The following is a 24,761-nucleotide window of genomic DNA, read 5'->3' as shown; positions in this document are numbered from 1 at the left end:
AAACGTCATGAACACAGTTTTTTGTGCCCCTGATCCTGACGATGAAGAGTGTTGCTCGTAATCCTTTACTTAACTGTAACAATGGCATCAAACAGACTTACACATTTGGCACTGTGAGCCTCAAAGTGGCTGGAGGGCCGACCAACAGCCCCATCAACTCCAGTGCTAACCAAAAACTGAAATCTTACGATTTACTCAACAAATTTCAACTTGAGTAACATACTCTTTTCAGACATATTTTCTGGATGAAAGAAGGGTGGTGTGAGTTTTATTTATTCAATAAGCCAGTGGAGTCTCCAGCCTCAAATGTTTGGGTAAAAAAAGAAAAACAATCCACATCTTATCCATCCCCTTCAGCATGTCATCTTCCAGCCAGGGGTTTGAGTCTTAAAGTGTCTTCACCAGCCTTTTCATAATCCTATAATGCCGTCTGTTTGTGTCTGTCTTTCAAGGATGTTATTGATCAACATCCAAAATAGCACTTGGAGCTGGAGTGGATTAACGGTTTTGTTTGTGCTCAGGGTTGTTTTCAGAGCGAGAACAAGGTTACCCAATAACTCTCTGGCACTGTGAGCCGAGATGAGCTCTGCAACTCTTTTAAAATTATTAATTGACTCACAAATATCCACACGTGAAGATAAAATTATTCATGCAATGCAATTTACATCTAACACGTGCACCATGAATACGGCTGAAGCTTGCAGTGACAAACATTGATTCTCTGATTGATTGGAACTGCTTGCATTAGGAATAAAAGCAAGAAATGTGTGTTAATCCAATGTGATAAAAGAACATGACACTGAGTGATTAGATGGATAATGGTATAGATAGATTGATGGACAATCCTGCTGTGCCTGAGATCTGCAGGTGTGTGTCGAGACCTGTCTGTCTTCCAGTGTTTTCCACATGGACTCAAGGTTCATCCGTTCAAGTCTACAAGGGACGCTCGATTACCTCTTTAACATAAAGCTACAATTAAACTTTTCCAAACAACCTAATGTAATGCTGGTGTTGCTTTGCTTTGTCTCAGTAAAATATCAGGTGTTTCAGTAAACACGTAACTTAGGTTTATGTTTCACTGAGCAGACTGAAACACCAAGTGCAACTAGCATACAGCAATTAGCTGAGAATGAAAAGAACATGGCTGCTAATGGGTAATGTAGCTAACTGATGTTGTGTTGTCAGCTGTATGTTTTTCTGAGGCTGCTAACTACCTTCATGATGAATCAAAGTGCTTGTTACAGTTCTTTAGAAACATTCGTGCAGTGGCCTCTCAAAATGTGCCTAATCAGAACGGGCTCGGCCTGCAGATCCAGACAGCTCCTGCAGTTCTAGACCACCGTTTTAGAAGTATACGTGCACCACCAGTTTCTTTTCACTTTATTAACTATATATTAGTATTACACCACCAGCTTTAGACCGTTAATTGAGGTGTTCCCAAATATGAGCCCACATCAAAATTATTAATAACAATAATCTATATTGTTATTTCTGCTTCTCTCCCTAACCCTGACCCTGTTAAACAAAATGTTTTAATTTAGGCTAAATACACGCTGCACATGTAAAAAGCACAATGTACAATCTTTTTTATGAATTAAAGATGTCAAAATATGTTAATGTTAAAAAATGTGATTATAGTTACATTTCTATGTAACTTACCATTTTTACATATAAACCCCATAGCCATCTTAATGTACCTCGTTGTGACTGAGCCAAGTCTTGATCTTTGGGCAGTTCTATATCAATGGCAATTATACTATAGCCACTACATTTCCCTAATAATGATATGTTAAAGCAAAAAACATGTTAATGCCCAGTGTAACAGTGGCAACAGACAGTCATCGACTGTCCCAAGTTTGCTAGATAGCTGAATTTCCTCAGTGCTCCTTGGGCAGGCAAAATCCACAAAAGATTTACAGCCTTAAATATTATGATTTGAACAGATGTACAAAGAATAAACATTGCATCATGCAAAACTAAAAGCACTTTCCATTTGAAACATTACATCATGCAAAAAAGTACTTCGTGTTCAATGGTCACATGATTGGTTTTCTTTTAGCCATGATTTTAATCGTGATTTAAAACTGGAAGTTTTCAAATGTCTGCAGCAAAGGAGAAAGCTGACTCGCCAAATTCAGTGGACCTGTGCTGTAATACAGGTAGATGCTGTTTTTTGCCTGCTGTTTTCTGAGCATAGTGACACACACTCAGGAGGAATTCCTTAGGAGGCGCAAAATTGTGGGTAACTCGGTACATTAAGCAGGAGTTTGTCAGATCTACAAAACTGTCAAAGGTCAATAACTTGTACTTCGTAATTACATACGTTATGATACCTTGTAGGCCTTCTGTCCAATATTTGGAGTGTTCTTTTTTAAAAACTGTGCATGGGCTTAACAATAGGACCAAGTGTTAATACGACATGTCAGGTGTGGGAAAACCATAGTGTGCAGGTACAACTTAGCAGCATCTAAGTTCACAACTCTCCACATGCACATTGGCGAGCAATATAGCTACAATACTGGCACCATACAGTGATGTTGGGCTAAAAGACAACTGGACTTAAAGCATCGAGCTAATAGAACTCATATAAAAAGTTGTACGCAGGCGCCTGTTGGTTACGACCCACATCATATAAACATAGCAGGCCTTTGTTGTATGTCACACCCCTCTCTCATCTCTCCCTCCACTGTAGTGACACCATAGCAAAAAATTATTAAAACAAAAAGAAACAGTGACAGATACTCCAATCAGATACAGACCACTTTCAGCCAATTGCCTTGGCCTGTCATTTCTGCATTCACTGTTCAGGAAAAACAATCATGAAATTGGTGCAACAAATAACTAAAAGTCTCTCTTATGTTTTCACTGATTTGTGTATAGCTGCCCAAATCTCTCTGGCACAGGTGTCTATTAAAGAAAGAAAGCACTTTAATTTCTAAATAGGAAGGTATGTTGTGAATATTAGTGAGGCGTGGACTCAATGAATACAGATCCAACCACATATCTCCTTACCTGGGTTTGCATCATGGCTCTCTCAACACATCGGGAGCTCCCTCTTTCCAGTTTGGTCCTGAGCAAAAGTGCGGTGACTTCTACACCCCAGAATTTAGGCTGAGACAGAATACACTGCAGAAACACAGGAGAGACAAAGAGTAAGAAAATAATATCGATAATATTATATGGCTGGTTTGTTTATATGATGTCAGAGTACGGTCAAATCTGTCCTGTCACAAATTAGCAATGATCTCTTCTGGTTACATAAGATGTAATTCTGCAGCATGTAATTATGATTACATCATAAATCCTCAAATAAAAGCTATAATAACAGAGTCTCAAATAGCCAGCACAAACAAATAACGGTGAGTTCCCAATAAAGGCTGGGTAAAAAGGTGGGAGGGCTAGACTTACCTGAACCTACAGTGGCATGCAAAACTTTGGGTAGCTTTGGTCAAAATTTCTGTTACCATGAATGGCTAAGTGAGAAACATATGACCCGATTTCCAAACAGCACAAAGTCAGAGACACATTTCTTTAATTTGTTATGCAAGATTACTGTTTATTTCCATCTTCTACATTTTCAAAATAACAAAAAACGGAAAAACTCCTGGTGGAGTACAATGACAATAAACAAGACCTAACTCCCCTTTTATTGCCCTTCCCCACATTTAGCTGCCCAGATGTCTGTTGTACTCTGTAGTGAGCAGTCTTCAGTGAGAACAAAAACCTATTACAGGCTGAAAGTCTTTATCTGTGTGCTGTGGTGATAATCTGCTGTGTCACACCTGGGACAGCTTAGTGGAACAGGTTTAGATGAGCTGATTAAAGGGAACAGGGGATGGAGATATCCAGCAGATATACTGGCAGGTGGAAGATGACACCATTTTTTATCTGAACTCAGGTTTCGGCTCTACTTTATTAGAACAAGTTATACAACAATGTACCTATAGTATATTGATGATGATGGAAATGTGCAATGAAAGTAATAAATGGTTTTAGGTGAGATGAACAAACACTAATGTTGTTTGTGGATGCTTAGCAAGTCTTGCCGGAGTCATTAGTGCAACAGTAAATTGTTCTAATTATGCCATTATTCCTGCAGCAATATCAATCACTGAACAATTAAAATCAAATCATAAGGCGTATTAAGCATTTTTCATGCAACTGTTAACAAACAAGCAATAAGCGCTTCTCAAAATCAATGAGAGAAGTGAGGGAGGTTTTTGATTGTGGTTTGATAGTAACCTGGGATGAAATTCACTTATTATTATTATTATTATCATCATCATTATTATTATTATTATTATTAGGATTTTTTCTGTTGTATTTGACAGTGAGCATTGGAAAATGGAAATAATGCCATCACTTAGTAGCACTAACCATCAGCTATGTTAAATTCAGTACAATGCATAATGACATATTCGGTATGTAGTGTTGAAATCTCAAAATAATAATCAGCTTCAAATGCATTCAGAAGATATTCTGTCTATTATGTGTCTACATGAGCTGTGAAATGTCACAAGTTCCGTTTTTTTCATTGATTTCTGCTGTCACAAATGTCACTTTCTGAAGCAAAATAGTGTCCACATTGCCGTTTCATGCAGTCACTGACAATTAACAAGATGAAGAGTCTGCAGCAGGGGTGGGGAACCTCCAGCCTCTGGCCTCTATACAGTCTGCAAGACCATTTGATCCGGCCTGTGAGGCAATTCACAGCAATTACTTGTTTTCTGCGATAAAGAAAATACACAACATAAAATGTTGTTAAAATGTTTTCTCCCAAGCGGTCCCTGAACGCAGCTCGCAAAGAGCGGTTGATACGCGGCACCTGTCAACAAAATGGAAGCAGATGCCGAGTGTTGTGCTTTCCAATAGAAACGGACAAACGATTATTTCTTTTTGTTGAAGTAAAAGGCAAGCCAGTGTGTCTGTTCAGTTTGTGGCTCATGCTTGCATGATGAAGTAAGGCCATTCTCAAGAGTCATTACAGCTTGAAAAATGGTAAACTGGATGAGCTGCAAGGACAAATGCACTCGGATTAAGTTGACACTCTTCTGAGGAGTTTGGATGCCCAACAAGCAGCTTTCACAAGGCCTCACTGGTGAACATTACCAAGTGGTGATGCTGTGCTTATAGGCTTGTCAAGCGGATTTGAAGCATTTGAAATGCCACAAAAAGAAAAAAGAAAAGAATTCGGTGTGTGTTTTACATCAACTGGTTTGGAGAGAATAAACTAGGCAATGGAAAATCTAGTTTCATCAGAAGATGACGGTATAGGCTGCATTATGAAGGGCTGTAATACAAAGTAGAAAAAGTAGAGGTTGTGAACCAGAAACAAATCCAGTTGTTTTCTCACTGCCAACAAACAGCCACCAAAGAAGAAGAAACAACAAAACCAGTCACTTTGGCCATCTACAAGAAAAATGGAGAGAGGCATTCAGGATTTTTTTCTCTTCTTTTCTTTTGCTTCTCTTGGAGCAGAAATAACGGATCAGTCATTGAGTTAAATGTCTGCTACAACAGAACTTATTTGGAAAAGGTGTTTACATCTCCCGTGAAGCACATTAACTCTTTTTTGAAAAAGGCAAAAAACACCTCAAGTGAGTGTAAAAACATTTTGCCATTTCCATTAACCTTTTTTGGGGGGGCTTGAGGACACACCCTTAGTGCCTTAGTACCTGGGTTTGCATGCTATACTTCAAAATACACATAAAAATGGGTACTGTCAGATTTTACAATCAACACTGCTTCCAGTAGACCACACACACCCCAAATTACAAATTCACTTGTGCAACATTAGTGTATCCCAAAACTCGGCAATATAAATATTTCTTATGTGCAATAATGTAGATTCAATCCCTGCCCGTTTTACTTGTTATATTGTTAACCCATTTATTTTTAGCTTTTTTTGTTAACTGACTCTTATTATTACACCATTCCCTTTGCTGCTGTAACACTGCAAATTTCCCCAGTGATTAATAAAGGATTGTCTTATCTTAAGCTACCGTCAATGAAACTCAACAATTTCCGTACAGATGTTTCACTTTTAAAGCACTCCAGTGGTTAAAAGTGTGCAACTTCTCTCTATCATGGTGCCTGAATTTGTTTGCGCTAACCATTGCTATTCCATGTCTATGTGCTTCTGCTGTATGTGAGTGAAAAGCCTTCAAAGGAAACTTGGGTAATAACTGACACATCAGCAATACCTCCAGGTGGTCCTCCAGGAGGGCAACAGAAGTGCAGATCGATGAAGACAACCAGACATGTGACAACCATCTAACCAGCCTGCAGATTCCTGGATCTACATGTAGGCTGGGAAGATGCCTGCTCACAGAGCCAGCAGCTGCCTGCAGCTTTCCCATTAGATGCTGTGACAATACAACATATGCTTCCAGCTCATGGTTCAAACTAAGCTCAGAGCTGAATGGATGGATGGATGGATGATAACCGCAATCCAACTTTTGAGAAAGTAATGACCACAAAACAGGTCAAACATTGCATGTCAAACTGCTTACAAGATTTTTTTTTTCATTTAGATTGCACCATAAGCTTAAATATGGATGATTAGACAAGTATGCTGGACTTGCAGACCAGAATCCAGGACACAGAAATTAGAATAAGGTTTTTTTTTTTCTCCAATATGCAACAGATGTTCGGAGGTGAGCTGCACTGCAACGTGTACTCTTTCATGTACTATTTTTACTACAAAGTTACACACATTACAAAATCTAATGCCAATTACAATTTTGTATAAAGAGTAACACTGGGTGTATTAAATTTACAGATATAACTAAAGTTTTATTGCCATCTGTTTTTATGTTGACCAGTCTTTACATCCAAATGTGATCATTCATCTGTGTGCTCATGCACACTTACAAACACATCATCCCTCATGATCCCGCATTGTGAAAGGCTACTGTCAAAGTAATTCAGAGTAGGTAGGTAGGTAGGATGGATGGATGGATGGATGGATGGATGGATGGATGGATGGATGGATGGATGGATGGATGGATGGATGGATGGATGGATAGATGGATAGATGGATAGATAGATAGACTTTATTTATCCCAAGCTGGGAAATTGCAGTGCAGCAGCAGCATTACACACAGTGAAATAACTGAAAATAAGACTATAAAGAACAAACTATACATAATAAAAATATAAAAATAGCGAGCAGTAAAAACATTATATACATAACAAAATAATAAAATAGCCAAACAGTAAACTGTAGTAAAAAGTATTGCACAAAAGGAATATCAAATGCAAATGGGAGTGAAAATTAAGTGTACCGTGACTGTAAGAACAAACTATATATAATAAAAATATCGAAATAGCAAGCAGTAAAAAATTATATACATAATAATAAAATATCGAAATAGCAAGCAGTAAAAAATTATATACATAATAATAAAATATCGAAATAGCAAGCAGTAAAAAATTATATACATAATAATAAAATATCAAAAGCAACCAGTAGTGGTAAGAAGTATTGTATTATTATTATTATTTTCAGCTGTTATTGTACAGTGCAATGGCATGTGGCAGGAAAGATTTCCTGTATCTGTCCCTTCGACAGCGGAGCTGTAGCAGCCTGTGGGAGAAGGTGCTCCGCTGTCTGTCCACTGTGTGATGGAGAGGGTGCTGATCATTGTCCATGATGGATAGCAGTTTATTCAGCGTCCTCCTCTCCACCACAGTCTCAAAAGACTCAAGTCTGAGTCCGAGTACAGAGCCAGCCTTCTTGATGATCTTATCAAGTCTGTTGGTGTCACTGGCTCTGATGCTGCTGCCCCAACAAACAACAGCAAAGAAGATGGAGCTGGCAACCACAGACTGGTAGAAGATCTCCAACATTTTGCTGCACACGTTGAAGGATCTCAGTTTCCTCAGGAAGTAGAGTCTGCTCATCCCCTTCTTGTACAAAGTCTCTGTGTTGGATTTCCAGTCCAGTCTGTTGTCGATCACCACACCAAGGTATTTGTAGTCCTCCACCTCCTCCACCACCTCCCCTTTGATCCGTAGTGGCTGTGAAGGTGTCTTCTTCCTCCTGAAGTCGATCACCATCTCTCTGGTCTTGCTGATGTTCAGCCTCAGGTGGTTCTGTTCGGACCACTCTACAAAGTTGTCTATCAGTGTCCTGTACTCCCCCTCCTCTCCCTCTCTTATACGCCCGACAACAGCTGAGTCATCAGAGAACTTCTGCAGGTGACATGACTCAGAGTTGTACTTAAAGTCAGTGGTGTATAAGGTGAAGAGGAAAGGAGAAAGCACAGTCCCCTGCGGAGCTCCTGTATCACTGACCACCACATCAGACAGCCCGCTGCCCAGACGGACAAACTGTGGCCGGCCTGTCAAGTAGTCAGTAATCCAGGAGATCACTGCGTCGTTAACGCCCATCCCCCGCAGCTTCTCACCCAATAGTAGAGGTTGAATGGTGTTGAAGGCACTGGAGAAATCAAAGGATGTGATTCTTACAGTGCCTCCTCCACCATCAATATGCATATGGGCTCGTTGCAGCAGGTAAATGACAGCGTCATCGACTCCTAAATGGGGCTGATAGGCAAACTGCAGGGGGTCAAGGAATGTCTTCACCTGTGGACTCAGCTGGGCTAGGACCAATCTCTCCAGGACTTTCATCACATGGGATGTGAGGGCGACTGGTCTGTAGTCAGCTGGGTCAGATGGCCTCGGCTTCTTGGGGACTGGAACCAAGCAGGACGTCTTCCACAGCCTCGGGACTTTCTCCTGACTCAGGCTCAGGTTGAACAGATGTTCAAGTACAGGAGACAGCTGGCTAGCACAGGTCTTCAGGATCAAATGTAAGGAACATTACGAGATGATTTGCTGCATACTTTTAATGAAATCTTTTTTAGTCATGCTTGTTGAGCCATGCCAGCGACATCACTTTAGGGGTAGCAATGTTGGTCTGTTGGTCTGTCAGTCCATCACTTTGGTCGAGACTGAAATGTCTCAACGGCTACTGGATGGATTCCCATGAAGTTATGTGGAGGGAGTCATGGTTCCTAGAGGATGAACACTAATAACTAACCAGACTTTTCATTTCATGCCATCATCAGGTTTAAATACATCGAAGAGACCTTCAAAGCTAATGACATCCCCTTCAGCCTGACCTGCACTTGTACATGTTTTGTGTTTGGAAAAGCTAGTGTGCTAACATACTAAATTAAGATGGTGAACATGGAAAACATTATAACCTGCTTAACATTAGCATGTTAGCATTAGTATTGTTAGCATGCAAATGTTAGTACTCAGCTAAAGCACTGTTGTGCAGCCAAAGAGCCGCTTGCATGGCTGCAGATTCTTAGTATCCTTAATCTCTGGGCTTGGGAAGGGTACTAAGGAAGATATTAAAGACCTCAAATTAATGACTTAATAACAAGGCCAAGGTTTTACAGCCCAGCTAGCATCTAGGAACCATGAAAAAGATGTTTGATGTTCCTGTCACTGTTGAATTGAGCTTCCCTACCATTCTGTCCCAAACACAAATTCCACTGACGTTGGCACTGTTGACAAAAATGAATGATCGCTCAAGCACTAAATTGATAGGATACATCCTGAGGCAACCCATGAATCTGTACAAAATTTCATGGAAATCCATCTAAATTTCATGAGGCTATTTATAAGGGGTGGACGAACTGACCATCCTAGGCATTGGCCTACCTACAACCACACAGCTAGTGTGGCTGAAAACTAAATTAAACAACACACTTCCTCTATCAATATGACAAATGTTGCTAGCAACATCTTTGCTCTATGTCAAATGAAATCATAATAATAATAATCATAATCATCGGCAGGATCTCAAAGTGCTACAAAGTTCAAAAACACTAATAACTGGTTAGGACGGCATAAGAAAATGGAAGCGTCAATTCAGTCCAATTATCAGGCTACTGTAATCTCCCACCCTGTACAACAGTTAAACTGAATCTTCTGTGGAGGGGTCTGCTGTATCAGCGCCATCACAACTGCTGAAAGGAAGAGACTTAACAGCCTGGGTTAGAGGGCCAGGTCTGTCCTGGGATGCCCCCTCAATGCAGTGGAGGTGGTGGGAGAGAGGAGGATGATACAAGTTATCCATGTATGACTGCTTGCAATCCATATTAATAACATGGGCATGAAAAGCTCAGACAAAAATGGGGTTCTGCCTCTGCATCTCAACTTGCCATGTTTTGTCATTCTAATGCACACACTACCTACACCAAGCCAACCAATCAACATCAAGGGATCACTTGAAGACTGAGATCAGCTGATTAATTGATTCCAGCCTGGTGTGCTCCTCCTTGGTTGGAACGAAAACCTGCAGCCACACGGCCCTTCATGGAATCAGTTTGACATGCCTGACCTACACTATCAAATATTACTGAACCTACAGCACTTGTTATTAAGTTTTTATGTCACATCAACAGATATGAGTGATTATTTCACGAGGATGAAAGAAGTAAAACTAAATAAAGTACATGTGGTTTTGTCTTAATAGGCAGAAAGATATTCATATATATATATATATATATATATATATATATATATATATATATATATATATGTTCTAAAAGCAAAGAGAAAATTCAGCCTGCCTGGGTACAGATGTCACTGTGCAATCAGGAAGCTAACATTTGTTCATGTTTTTTAGAGAGAGAGAGAGACTTTTTTTTTTTTAATAAGCAACAGAACAGAAGGATTTGGCACAAGGCGATACCCCAGCCCCCAGGTAAGCCTTAAGAGAATCACAGTTTTTTCTTTTAATTTCCTGTCTGGTCAAATTCCTCTTGCCAAGCGTTCTCATCAGCCTGAATGGACCTAACCCTCACAGTGCTTTCAGAGAAGCCTGACTAGATTGGCCAAATGAGCTTTCCCACTGCTGCCCTATGATGTCTCTGCAGACGGGGAGCATCGCTAAACAGTTTGTGTCAAAATTAACATCGCTTGAAAAGGGGGGGGGGGGGGGTTATGCACAGTTAGCACATTATGCTTTCCAGTCAGTAGCGTATCACTAATTTTGACCATGCATCTCACTCATCAGTCAACTAATGGCTTGAGGAACACCCTCTGGAAGCTTAGATGCTTGCCGTTTCTACAAATATCCAAAAATAGTCAGAACCCGTTTTGAAATGTTGAAAACTATGCAGAAAAGCTTTAGCATTCTTGACAAAAAGTGAGGAGAACTGAAGTTTCACTTTGGCTTGAACAGCACCTCCTCAGGGCACTACTTTATCCAGGTACTCTGGAGCTGCAGGCTCTTTTGCTGGAGGAATATATCTACTTCTACGTGAAAATACATTCTGAAGCTGTAGCTTGAAGAGAACACTATTTCACAGTGAACCAAAGACTGGGAAAAGCAATAGCCAAAGATAATAGGTAAGTGGTCCATGTTAGCTAATGTTTCACTGGCAATGAAGAAGTACCTGACAAGCAGTTTTAAGCTTGTCAGCAAGTTCTAACTGCTTTCATAAAAACAGTGAGGGGGTATTTGGGGTTGTCAACATAGATTTATGGTTCTGTTTTTGTACACTTTTGCACAGCTTTCGTGCAGTTCTCCTTTAGGTGAGTCATTTCATCAGCTCTGCATAGTGCTTTGTGTTCGGGTGTAGTAAAGGTAGCGTTCAGCTTACTACTCATGTTGTTGACTGATGACTGCAGGGGGAGGAAAAGTGTTTATATGCTTCGTTAAAGAGTTTCAGAAATAATGTGATGCTTCTTGACCGACACCTTGTAAACAGTGTGAAAAAACACTGGAGTAGCTAAAAACAGCCGGGTCGGGCTCTGAGTCAGCCCACGAACCGTTTAATTCAGTCCGGGTAAGTCAGCACGTTTAGAAAATCCTACATGACCTTTGTACTGAAATTAGACACGCAGATCACCAAAAGACACACTGTTACAAGTGAATGTAGGACTGCTGGGTCAAATATAGGAAACAACCCGAGCAGCTGAAACTGCAATATTAAATTCTAAATAACAAAAACAATAAAGAATGACTTACAGATGTGAAGGCCAGGAGTTCCTCTGCAGTCAGTTTGTGGACAGGGTTATTCTTCTGGAAGTCAGTGCTGCAAGAAAACACACTGCATCAACACTACATACATATAAGACCAAGAGTCTACAGCCAAGACAGCAGCTTAGTCTTACTTAGGCACAGCGATGCTTTAAGCTAATTGCTAACATGCTCAATATGCCGTGCTAAAATGTTGATGTTTAGCCTTTACAGCATTAGTTAGTAGGGTCTTGTTACCATTTGCTAACAAACACAAGGTACAGCTCCAGCCTAAGGGAATGTCATTAATTTGGCAGGTATTTGTTCAAGGAACAACTACAATTCTGACCTGATCGTGAAGTAAATCAGGGAATAAAAGTTACTGCTATTAGTTCTTGGGTGAATGTCTGTACAAATTTCACAGCAATCCATCAAAGGTTGTTGAGTTATTCCATTAAACAAAAACGTAAACTTCATGATGGTGGCCAGAGGAAAAGTCAGGTGATGAGAAAAATCATCATGTCAAAAAAACTGAACACAATTTGGTTCAAATCAACTGAGAAGCCACACTGAGATATTGCACTGAATAAATATAAATTTTGATCTGTCAGTGGTGCTCAATGGAAAGTCAGAAGGTCACCAAAATCATTAGAATTCATACTCAATGGGCCTCAAGTACGTGTAGCAAATTTACCAGCCCACCATACAATAGCTAGAAAGATATTTCACTCATAACCACACATGTCGAACTCATGGTGGCTCTAGTGGAAGAGTTAGGGGATCACTAAAGCCAATGGGATTCGTCTTCTGGGCACCATGTATGGCTGGATAAAATGTCATGGCAATCCATCTAATAGCTGTTGAGATATTTCAGTCTGGATCAAAGTGGTGGACCAACTGACCGATATTGCCATCCCACTGGTATGGCTAAAAATGGGCACTATAATAACCGGGATGGCTCATCTCTTTGAGTCTTGAGGCTGCCAGCAGAATAATTACAGTCCTTTATGGTGTTTACTTGTTATTCTTAGAAAAAAATAGAATTCATGTAGTGATCATGATAACATGTGCCAAATTTATTTGTAATCCATCCAACATTTTTTCAGATATTGCAGTAATGACCAAGGTGCTGGAAAAACTACTGACCAAGACAGCCATCTCCATGAGGTGCATCAAGGTGAAATACAACAAGCTTCGGGTGAATCCTTCTTGAAGCATCTTGTTAAGTTTAAGTGCAGGTGCTGCCAGAAAGCCAGGTTTTGGCTCAGGGAGGTTGACTTCTTTCCAGACGAGAGGATTTGGATTTCAGGGAGATTAAGTGCAATAATTACAAGTGTGCCTTTCCATTTTTTTACTTTTTAACACACTGGTTAAAAAGACAGCCAGGTGGATATAATGCAAGTAGTCATCTAATACCATTCACACTATTCACCCCTTTGCACTCCTTCCTCCAGGCCGGCCTCGCTGGCATTAGCATAGGAAGGAGCCCGACAGTGGACAAAGGGGCCTACAGGTGCAGCTGTGGAAGGGAATTCTGGAGGTTTCACTCTTTCACTTATTACTTTCTGACATTCTTCCTCACTGAAAGTGTGTAAATCTATGTGTGCCTTTGGTGAACGTGGTAAACCCACAACTCTGGTTAGCTGAGTATCTCTTGAACTCAGGGTCAATACGGTGTGCCATACCATAGACTGCAAATCCTAAAAACCAAACAAACACGTGCTAAATAACTCCAAAGAGACACAAAGTAACCACAAGAAACTCAAAACGACTACAAAGAGACCCATAATGACCACACAGAGATGCAAGACATTAAAAACAATTGTCAAGTGACGAAAAATGACTGAGAGGACCCAGAACTACCAGAGCGATGCAACAACCCACAGAGATTCAAAGTTATCACAAAGTGAGACAAAACAACCACAATGAAATGCTAAATAGCCACAAAGAGATGCAAAACGACCATGAGGAGACAAGAAAAACACAAAGCAACACAAAATGACCACAGAGAAGTATGAGATGCAAAATGACTAGCTGTGCAGAGATGAGAGCAAGCAGGGATTGAACATCTCTCTCGTCCTCTTTTTTCATTCCCGACACAACTATTTCTCTCACTTTCTGTGTGACCTTTCAATAACTAAGTGCCTTCCAGACAGTCTGAAAATGTGCAGTAATCTCCATATGTAGAAGATTTCTTGTCTCCGCTCTCTATGACGACAGACTTTTCAGTCCACCATTGGAGGTCAGACAACACGTCATCCAAACCAGTTCTGCTCGAGCACAGCCCCTGACAGCCTGGGGCCAAAGTCACCAGATACTGAGACAAACTGTTCACTTCAACAAAAAACACATTCAACTCAAGGTCCACTTACTATCCTCACACACAGCTTTCTACTATACCTGACCGCCTTCACCAGATGAAGCAGCTACGTTTGTTCAGACTTTTTTCTGAGCACTTTAGGTCTACATATTCGAGTTAGCTTGACTTGACACTTAATTCTTGACCGTTCAAACTTAAGTTTGAGCTCCTGAACAATCTAGTAAATAGTCATTGAGTTGAGACTGTTTTGTCATACTGTTGTTTCCAAAGTCAGGCATCAACTTTCAAGACAACTCTGTTCTTTATAAATGAATATTTAATTTCATGTCAAGTATTGAATCCAATATGTGCTTTTTAAGTACCTTAGTTAAAAGGTAAATGTAAGAGCTGCCAAGAGCTCAGCATATCCACGGAGGGAGAAAAGAGAAGCAGACAAGGTCACATTCCCAGAGTTAAAAGGACCATGGAGAACTCAATTGGCTGATCCTCCTGACCAGTGACTCTTCAACTTTTTAATCCCTTGGCTAAAATTTAATAAAAGGTAATCACATCCTGGGAAGTGCTCTCATTAATACAAGACATGCTGACGATGAAGAGGAAATGAATTTACACAATACAGATTTTTCAGTCATCCTGATTGAAGAAGTATGTATCAATTTTAACCAATGCAGCTGTTCATGCCAGTTGTGCAATGACTCCAACGTTCTTGGTGCTCTGCGTGTGTTAACTGTATCTTTTCTACTAATATACACAAGGACCTGATTGTGTATTTGTGTTCGTCAAACAGCACAGGGTCTGTGTTGTAAAGCACTTTGAGTGGACGGCAGACTGGAAAAGCAATATACAAATACAGTCCATTCACCATTTAGCAGTGTGGCTGAAAAGATCTAGTAATAGTAATTCATTCAGTAATGCATGTACAGTGTCCGCTGATAACTTCACCTTTCCCTTTGCTCTGACAATAGAAATGCCATCATCAGTGTATGAGCATATGTCTCCAATTTACCTCATAGTTCCATCCAAGCCATCCACTATGTGTCAACACGGTCATGATACATATCAGAGTAAGTCAACATAGGAACGAGTATCCATTTTGCCAAGGCTTTCTTCATGGATCCTGTAATAACAATGGAGTATTTACTTTAATGTAGTATAAATCTGCTTTGTTCACTCTCTGGAACATTCAAAAGGTACAAGATAGTCTTTTCTGATAGTGTCTTGGAGCAGCATGTACATGTACATGCAGCTCTACCATTCATTTAGACAGACCTGCTGCTCATCAATCATCTGCTAGCAATCTCGCTGACTGCTCCATTGACCTTCACTTGACCCTTCCATTCCAAGCAGCAGCATGGGAATTAATCACAGAGTTGCTGTGAAGCTAAACGGTTTTATATTGTGCTGAATGTCTTACATTCACCCTTTCTCTGGATGAAACCACCACTACAAATAAGTTCACAATTTACTGTAGGTGAGCCATAAACCCAGAGGGAAACCACAAGTCACAAAGTGAGAAATGAGGTCTGCAAAGAACAGCAGGAGGAGAAAAGAAGTGCTGACACCTGGCTCCCAACTTTATTTACCAACAGCCTTTCTTAAGGTACAACTTGTGACTCACAAATGCTCAATATGCAGAATTCTGCACATGCTCACTGCTCTCACAAGCATAACTGCCCAATCCTCAACTGTGCTTACCCACAAACATCCTGGTGAAGTCAAATGTGACAGTGACCATTCGGTTTGGTTATCCACTGCAGTGTATTACTGATTCTCGGAGTCCCGCATCATGTCATCCAGAAGTGGACAGCATAGACTTAAGCACATCACTAATGGTTGTAATTAAAATCTAAGAACCAAATCACAGCAAAACTAAGCAAAACATCAAGGATATAAGGACATAAAGAGTGATACTTGGGTTTACTCAAGATGACTCGTTGTAAGATTAACGGTGAGGAAGAGTGGGGAATGCGTTGGGGAGGCTTGCCCAGGTTTTACCTACCATTGAGTATCTTCCTGGCCACTGCAGCCATGATGTGCAGTTACATCTTTGAGGAGGTGCACTAAAGCACAGCTGCATCTTTTCCAAGATGTTAGCAAAGTCAGAGTGACACTTTAGGTCAGGAATATGCCATATATTTATGCTTAGGCAGGTTGAACTGAGCGGTTCATTAGCTCTAAATTGATGTTCAGGATGGTTGGAAATGATTTCAGTCTTTAGGCTTTGAAGGCATTTTCTCCTGGTGTGACAGACTGTGATCAGACCATTCAAAGTCTTTCCTGAAGTTGGAAGGTTAGCATGATATAGTACTCTTCATGTGAAGAACGTATCTGTATATAACTGTTTCAAGCCTACATGGACTGATTTGACAGAGTGCTACAGAAACACTGCTAAGCTCAGCGGTAGAAGACTTACCAGACACCCAGGATGATGGCCTGCTCCTCGGCGCTGAGGTCAGGCACCTCATACTGATCTGGCTCCGCTAAATTGATCTTATCCAGCACAGTTTCATCATCCAGACTGTAGTCCTGCATGGAAACACACATGGAGTAAGACGTGGGCACACATGCTGCAGCCATACATCATGGCACATGAAAACAACTAAGAGCCGCCAAGTGACAGAGCAGGTGGATTAAGTATTACATATTTTTGAGAAACCACTTGCAGTCCCAACCTTTAAAAGGAAAAGCACAACAAGACTGACTCCATCACACATGCTGCTCCTTAGTGGGGAATTCCTTGAAAATGGTGATGGTTAGCGGACCATTCATATTCTATTTCATCTTCATTAGATGGACAATTTTTAAACCTGCAGCCAACTGCAGGCAGCCACCTTTACAAAGATCCACTAGATAGAGGATAACTTATATATCTGGACTATATCTGGGTCTTACTAGTTAGAAGCCACAGAATGATGCCTTACCCTAGTCCAAGTTAAAAAAAAAAAATTAGGAACAGTACAACAGACAAGTAGACAAGGACATTACATTTGTTTTTCTAACAGCAAAAAAAGCCATTTACAACATTTATCTGGATAAATGTCTATATTTACATTCAGGTAATCTATATCTAGGTCGTCTATATTAATATTTAGAGTATCCATACTTAAATTTAGACTATATATCTTCATATTGAGGCCATGTACTATATTTAGAATTTCAAATCATGTGTATTTTTCCTAATTACACTGAATTCCTTGATTTGGCCGTAAATTACCCACTGAAGCAGTTTTTGTTGGATTATTCCATTGTTTGATAGTGTCAAGTGTTAAATATGGTCAATAAAATGGCAGTTTTGTTGTATTTTTTATATCCTCTCCATTCTTGCATTTTTCTGCTGCTGCTGCTGCTGCAACAAAAAAAAAAAATCCAAAACCTGACCCTAAAACCGAGGGTATGTATGTACCTAAATGTGTATTTTGTGTATCTGAAATTGTACCTCTACTCAATACACAACTATAGCAAATCAGATTTTAAGGAAACAGAATGACAGGTACAGCTCATCTATCTTGCATGTAAATTTTTGTTGCTAGAGATATGTTCACCTACATAGCACCTTGTCTGCTGATCTAGACTCAAGCCTAAGTTGATTCATGAAAACGGACTGGCAGCCAACAACCAGCAGGCTGAGGGTAGGTGTAAAGGATGGTGTTATCAGTTTAATTGTTGTTAACTGTACTTAGGTGCTCTTTAACCTGAGACTAGCGCTAAGCACTCTGCAATATCTGACATTTACCCATGTACCCACCCACTCATCAGCAGCAGCAGTTTGGGATTCAGTGTCTTGCACAAGAACACCAAGACATGTAAAAAGGCGGCGGTTATGTTTTCTGTCCTTTGTGAATGTTTTTCTGCTAGCATGAAATCCGAAAGAATATTTGACCATGTGGCCATACATAAAGCACTTTATGTTTTGACCCCTGACCCCAGAACCATGGCATATAGCTGAAAAATGTTTTGGTTTTTTTTTCTCGATACATCTACAAACTTACCAACATATGTTGTTTGTGACTGGCCAAAGTATAAAAAAAAAAAAAAAAAAACAGCCGGGATGATAAGGCCTAGAATTTCTTTCAGACCAAAAACTTGCTCTCCTGAGTGTGTGGCTTAGTGCTAAACTCAATGGCAGTACCCAGCAGTGGAAGGTAAATGAACCTGCTGGATGAACAAACTATGTGACTGACTATGCAGGTGCCCAAGACAGAGCCTACACCATATGGACAAAATCCAGTTGGCACCTTAACATCACACCTGTATGAGCTTTTTGGACATCCCACTCTAAAACCATGAGCACTAATATGGAGTTTTGTCAGTATGACGGAATTTGTGCCCATATAGCCAAAAGACCATTTGTGAGGTCAGGCACTGATGTTGGACGAGAAGTCCTGGCTAACAATTTGCGTTCCAGTTCCTCTCAAAGGTGGAGCTGAGGTCAGGGCTTTGTGCAGGCCAGTCGAGTTCCTCCACACCAAACTTCAACAACTTTCAGGACCTTGCTTTGTGCACAGGGGCACAGTCATGCTGGAACTTCCCCAAACTGTTGCCACAATGCTAGAAGCACCAAATTAGCTAAAATGTCTTCATATCCTGTAGCATTAAGAAGGCCCATCACCGGACTGAAGAGGCCTTGCCCAAACCCTAAATAATAGCCCCAGACCATCCATCAGTCTTTACAATAGACACAGCAGTATGTATTCCAATAGATAGCGTGCAACTGGCATCTGTCAAACCCAGGTTTGTCCAACAGATGGCCAGAGAGTGAAGCGTGATTCATCACTCCAAAGAACATGTTTCTACTGCAGCACGGCTGGCTGCACCAGCAGGGCTTACGTCTGGTATAAAGCTGTTCAAGAACGTTCAGTCTGACCAAATATTTATGCTGTTGTACCATCTAGGCTTAAGAATTCTTCTTGCCAAGGACAGGGGGTAAATCTTACACCTAGTGAGGAGCAGGAATAAAGTAAAAAGCTTGGCCATTTCAACAGTAATGATTTTAAACAACACTTGTAACACTGGTAAACATAATGACAACTATGCATCTCATATATTGACATTATGATGAGAAATAGTATCATTGCTATTTGTGATTGTGTCCTTTTAACTTCATCGTTGCAGAGGAAGTGCGGCCCACTTATCCAAAAACAAGTAAAAAGTTTTACGTTATAATTTCATGAGGTTATTATAAAGTTCAGCTCTACACATGATTAGAAAACAGAAGAGGACTGAAAAGAAAAATGTACTCTTGTTTATATGTCCTTCATATTTGTTGAACAACGAGCAGACATTTAGCAAGACAGTGGGAGATTGTTGACAATGTATCCTAGCAACACATGCAACAAGGCAACAGCAATAGTTGCGTGGGCATTCACATGGACATGCATCACTAGCTGGGACTAGTCTTCACTTTGGTTGGTGCAATCAACATAAAGTTCATTCTAAATACTCGACTTATCAAAGACCAACTTAACAGTTAGGACCAGGCTTAAAACAGACCAGTTGGTGCAACCCAACCCCGGAGTAGAGTTGCGGCATGCTTACATCACTCCAGGCGAAGCTTGGCATTATGCATTGTGATGTGAGGCTTGTGTGCAGCTGCTCGGCTCTGGAAACCCACTTCATGAAGCACGGCACAGTTTGTGTGCTGATGTTGCTTTCAGGGGCAGTTTGGAACTCTGTGGTGAGTGATGTATAAAGTGACTTTTATGCCCTACACACTTTGGAGATTTCATGTCTGTGTGCTGGATTTTAGGGATTTCTGTAAGGGTGTCCACTGACTTTTGGACATGTAGTATAACTAGAGCGAGTAAATGCACAAAAGGGATGAATGAGAGATTTAGAGAGTTTGGCAGAGGAAAATTAGACAATCAGTGCTGTGTGTAGGGGATTGTTTCAAGCTGCGTGTCCTTTAAAGACCTCTCAAAAGCACATTTATTCCATTGCGCTCCTTCAAGCCAGGAGAGCAAATCAAACATTTAGACAATGGCCATCCTTCTCTCCTCTGCTGTTTGGTACTTTGGGGCAAGAGTGAGTGTGCAGGGCTCCACAATGCAACCATTTACTCGCATTTTCTGGTCTCTTTTGTAACTAGGAGCACCAGTGGGACTTGCAAGTGCAGCATGCTCCTTTTTTTGTCTCTAAATCATCACTGTATATCAAGCTCAACACCAGGAGCAGTGTTTGGGCTGGTAATGTTTTGCCATGGTGGGCCAGTTATCTGATCCATTTTTCAATACATAGGCAGTTGTTGCTGTGCGATGCATTTGTTAATCTACCCATGAGACCTGACCCACCACGGGTCAAGGAGGTGGCCCATGGTTTTTTTTAAAAGTGTAGCATAGTGAAGCTAATCTCATTCAACCCCTATTGGACACGTACATGTGAGCCAGCTGTCAGTGTGAGAGAATCCAGTGGAGTTCATACACTTAACTGATAAACCAGAGAATTGTAGAGTAACACTGGGCTCATCTTAGCAGTTTTTGAATTGTCAGTTGAAGATTTTTATAAAGCACGTATTTAGGGGGTGCTGCAGCCCCCCTCTACAAAGTCATGACTTTCTCTGAAAGCTTGAAGTGACATCCACTTATCCAAGAACAATGTGTTCAAGACTAACCATTTATTGAAATTTAAGACATTTGAAGACTTTTTAAATAGCCACAAGACAGACAATTCTTCAGTTATCATGTTCCACAAGTTTTAGAAATGGAGACATTTGCATAAGTCATTGCAACACATAAAGAATTTTATTGACAATCTCATAAAGGACAGCAGCACAAATGCCAGGCAAGTTCTGTTTTTTGTTTTTTTTTTTGTGGTTTTAGATCATGCTGAGGAGGTTATTTACATTGTTAGCTACCATGCTAGTCAAAAGATTTTGAAAAGAATATGTGAATAACTCAATTTATGTCAATAACTCCATGTTGACAAAAACATCAGATAGAACATCAGATGGTAATATTGTGGATTTTTTGTAATGGCCTTAAAACTTGTTTCATGAGCCAAATGTCAGGAAGGTGACTTGCATTAATCTATACAGTTTTGTGAACTTACTCTGTATGTGTGATGCCTGTTTTAACAATGCGTTAAAAGATGCTCTTTACTTTCATCAACAAAAAGCTGAAATAGTTTGCCAAGCTTAAAGGACACCAGACTTAACCTGATCAATAAAACAAATGGGTGACAATGAATTCACAATAGGAATAATTCATAACAATTGATGAATATTCTGTCCCCAGTTTTAAACAAGAGGAGGATGGAGGAGTGTAATGCAAGGGGATTCCACTGGGTCAACAGCAACAGGCTTCATTTATTCAGGGTCCAGAGGTGGACATCTCCCTCTGCTGATCTTACTGGGTATTACAAATTATTTGCCCCAGTTATGGCCTCTGGGGAGCAGAAACCTCCTGATCTCGAACACCTGGATCTGGGCATTGCCCTCAAATGGTCGACAACGTTTAAATACAAGTAACTAACAGGGCAAGGTTCATGAAATCAGAGTTTATAGTGGAATTAGTGACTTTTAAAGTCAGTTTTGAAACAAGAGATAACATTCTTCTGAATTCATGACCAATCAAATGCAGTACTGCTCATTTTAATCCACTCTGGTTTGAAGCTACGCCTTTGCTTGGTCTGGTAAGACCTCCTGTAGCTTATGGTGTCTAATGTTAGCTAATGTAAGCAAACTGAACTAGATATTACTGAGGAACTGACTGTGTGTTTACTGACCTTGTGACCTTTCTCTACTCACAATACTGTTACACTACGTTTTAGCATCCACCATTATCTCCTCATTGCCACTTGTGGCCACAGTAGCTGCTGTTCGGCAAGTAACGTTTTTACATCCACACATGATGGACAAATAGTGTAGCAGGTTAGGTAAAACTTCTGTCTCAGTAAACATGTCTAAACATATGAGTGAAGTTGAGGTAGAGGTCTACAGTCAGCCAACTTAACAATAGAAGGTTTAAAGTGATAAATGAGGCATCAAAAAACACCAAGCTGGAGAGAAAAAAACAGAAGCTCACCTTCGGCAGGTAGGCCAGTGGTGTGGGGGTGGGGCTGGCCTCGTTATCTGTCTGCCCAGGCTGCTGCTTTCTCTTGACCTCAAGGATGAGCTGAGCCAAGAACTTATGCTGGAAACGGGTCCGTTTGCCAAGAGCACCTTGATAGACACAAACAGTTGTGACGTTGAGCCCAGGTATCACCACGGCTTGATCAATGTATGAGCATCATCAGCATCATTTTCAATAAATCTCTCCATTATCCTTCCAAACCAGATGCAGCTGTACTTTACATACCAGTCATGTTGATATCCAGCCCTGACAGCTCCTGCGCCTTCTGGATATGTTCCTTGGCTGGCTGGTACTCATAGTAGGTCAGCATGGTGTGGACACACTCCAGGTGGAATTGGATAGCCAGGTTTCTCTGCTCCGACATCAGAGACTGGCATTTCAGCACTGTGGACAAGAGGACAGAGAAGAACTCTGATTGTTTCATCACTACCTACAACCCAGTCTCCAGAGGCACGCAGGGTCAACAAGCTTGATGTCCTGACGAACCACGTCTGAAATTTTCACTATTATCAGTATGAAACAGCCAATCACACACCTGCCTTTCTGCTTTTCAGCTCTATGGATTGTTCTCTAAAGCCCTTGGCTGTCAAGACACAAGATTTATGATTTTAAAGATACTCTTCTCAAGCTCAGTTTTCAGTTTATCACTCAAAGCCATTTCCACCAGTTATTGTGTGCGGCAGGATATGACACACAAGCGTACTCCCAAACATAGTTCTCAGTGTGTCGCAACATATTCTTATTGTACAATGGGGTCAGTTCATAATTGCTTCATTGTTTTTTCTAATTCTATCTTTGCAAAAAATAAGTCACACATATAAAACAGACACCTGTCTTTCTTTTCAGTAAGCACTAAGGATAGCCTGGTACTTAAACAGTGATTAAAGAGGACCACCATCATGGCTGCCAATTTACTGAGAGGTCTAGACTTTATTATTTTGTTGTCATATATCAACACAGCAACAAGTCAGTAGTTCAGTAGAAAATTCTCTCATTCCAACAGCTGCCTCAAGACCTCAGCAGGTCTCTGCTGGTGCCAACAGAAAATGACACTGGCAGTGACAGTGTGAAATCACCTACTGCAGGCTATAATAATCTCTTGTCTAATATGTCCATGACCGTCACATCAGGACCCCCCACCCTCCCGAAAGAAACAATATATTTTATTTATGTTATGTTGTGAATTCTTCATGTTCAGACATTTATGTTCACAGATCTTTATTTTGAAATGATGGGTCTGTTTCCGCTTTCCTCTTTTTCAGCTCATCCTCTCTGATGTTTCCGCCACCGGAATAAGTGCTGAAGTCCCTGATGGTGTAAATTCTAATATCATTGCTTTCCGGTTCAGACCTGTCCACACTCCCGTTTTTCCAGGGATTGTCCCGTACTTTACCCTTCTCTCCTGATGTCCTCCCATTTAAATATTCCCTTGCAATTATCTCATATTTATAACCTTTCTAAACAATAAATAAATAAATAAAACCAATTAAAAAAGAAGGAGAAGATGAATGAACATGGGAGGGATGGAGTACCTGCCAAAAAAGGCTAAAAGTTTGTTCAAGTATCTCACCAAATGGGAGGAGGCTTACCCAACTTAACCAAGAGCTTTTTGTAAAACACACCAATTTTAGGAGGGAAAAGCAACAAGTCTGCCAATCATAAGTGCACCCAGAAACATGCTGCACCAGTGACTGTAGTTATACTATCTCTGCCATTCACTTTCCTCATCTCCCTCTGCTACCAACTGTCTCACTGGCCAGTAGCTTCTCTCATAATCACAAGTGAAGCATAATGTGTAAGTGATGTGTCCATATCCTTCAAGTAAACACAACTACGTAATTTCAAGAATATTTATAATATGCAAAAATCCCATGAGCAAAGAGAGAGAGAGCAAGATGGACAGCTATGGCAATAATAACAATAATAGCTATAATATTAGAAAAAAGACTAATAATTAAATATCATATGATAGCATATATGTGTATATATGTGCATATACATATATGTATAAGCGTGAGTATATACAGGCATGTGAAAAAATTAGGACACCTCATGAAATCCTGTGTATTTTAAAATATATTTGGACATATGGGTATTTAATGTCAATTTTAATTAAACTGAGGGATCCAAGTAATATAACTAAACAATAAAAAAATAAGAAAAGCCTGTTTAAAACTTTCTGTAAAATTTAATTAAAAAATAATGCAATTTCTGGTGAGGAATAAATTAGGACACCCCCCTATATTATCCCTCTTAAAATGTTGCAAATCCCAAACAGGTGCATCACGTCAGGTGCACATGATTAGTACATCGTTACCCAGCATTTGAATGGAGCCTTGCCCTATTTAAACCTCAAATTTAGTTTGGTGTGGCCCTGACAGTTGGTATG

The 24,761-nt window shown here is 40.3% G+C and overlaps 1 protein-coding gene across 2 annotated transcripts in view; it reads right to left on the bottom strand.

The window, feature by feature from the left end:
* Positions 1-24,761, bottom strand: part of ttc27 (tetratricopeptide repeat domain 27) — an 82,901-nt gene that overhangs the window by 33,709 nt on the left and 24,431 nt on the right. For both annotated transcript variants that reach the window (XM_041947582.1, XM_041947583.1), the window contains exons 6-10: positions 22,598-22,756; positions 22,325-22,461; positions 16,720-16,832; positions 11,996-12,062; positions 3,013-3,126 (exon numbers count right to left, since the gene is read on the bottom strand). In XM_041947582.1, the coding sequence (XP_041803516.1) occupies positions 3,013-3,126; positions 11,996-12,062; positions 16,720-16,832; positions 22,325-22,461; positions 22,598-22,756 (590 nt within the window). The remainder of the gene's footprint in view (positions 1-3,012; positions 3,127-11,995; positions 12,063-16,719; positions 16,833-22,324; positions 22,462-22,597; positions 22,757-24,761) is intronic.

The sequence above is a fragment of the Chelmon rostratus genome, chromosome 11 (assembly GCF_017976325.1).
Source record: "Chelmon rostratus isolate fCheRos1 chromosome 11, fCheRos1.pri, whole genome shotgun sequence".
NCBI classification, from domain to species: Eukaryota; Metazoa; Chordata; class Actinopteri; order Chaetodontiformes; family Chaetodontidae; genus Chelmon; species Chelmon rostratus.
Note: the sequence above shows the minus strand (reverse complement) of the source record. Positions and strands in the feature narration are given on the sequence as shown.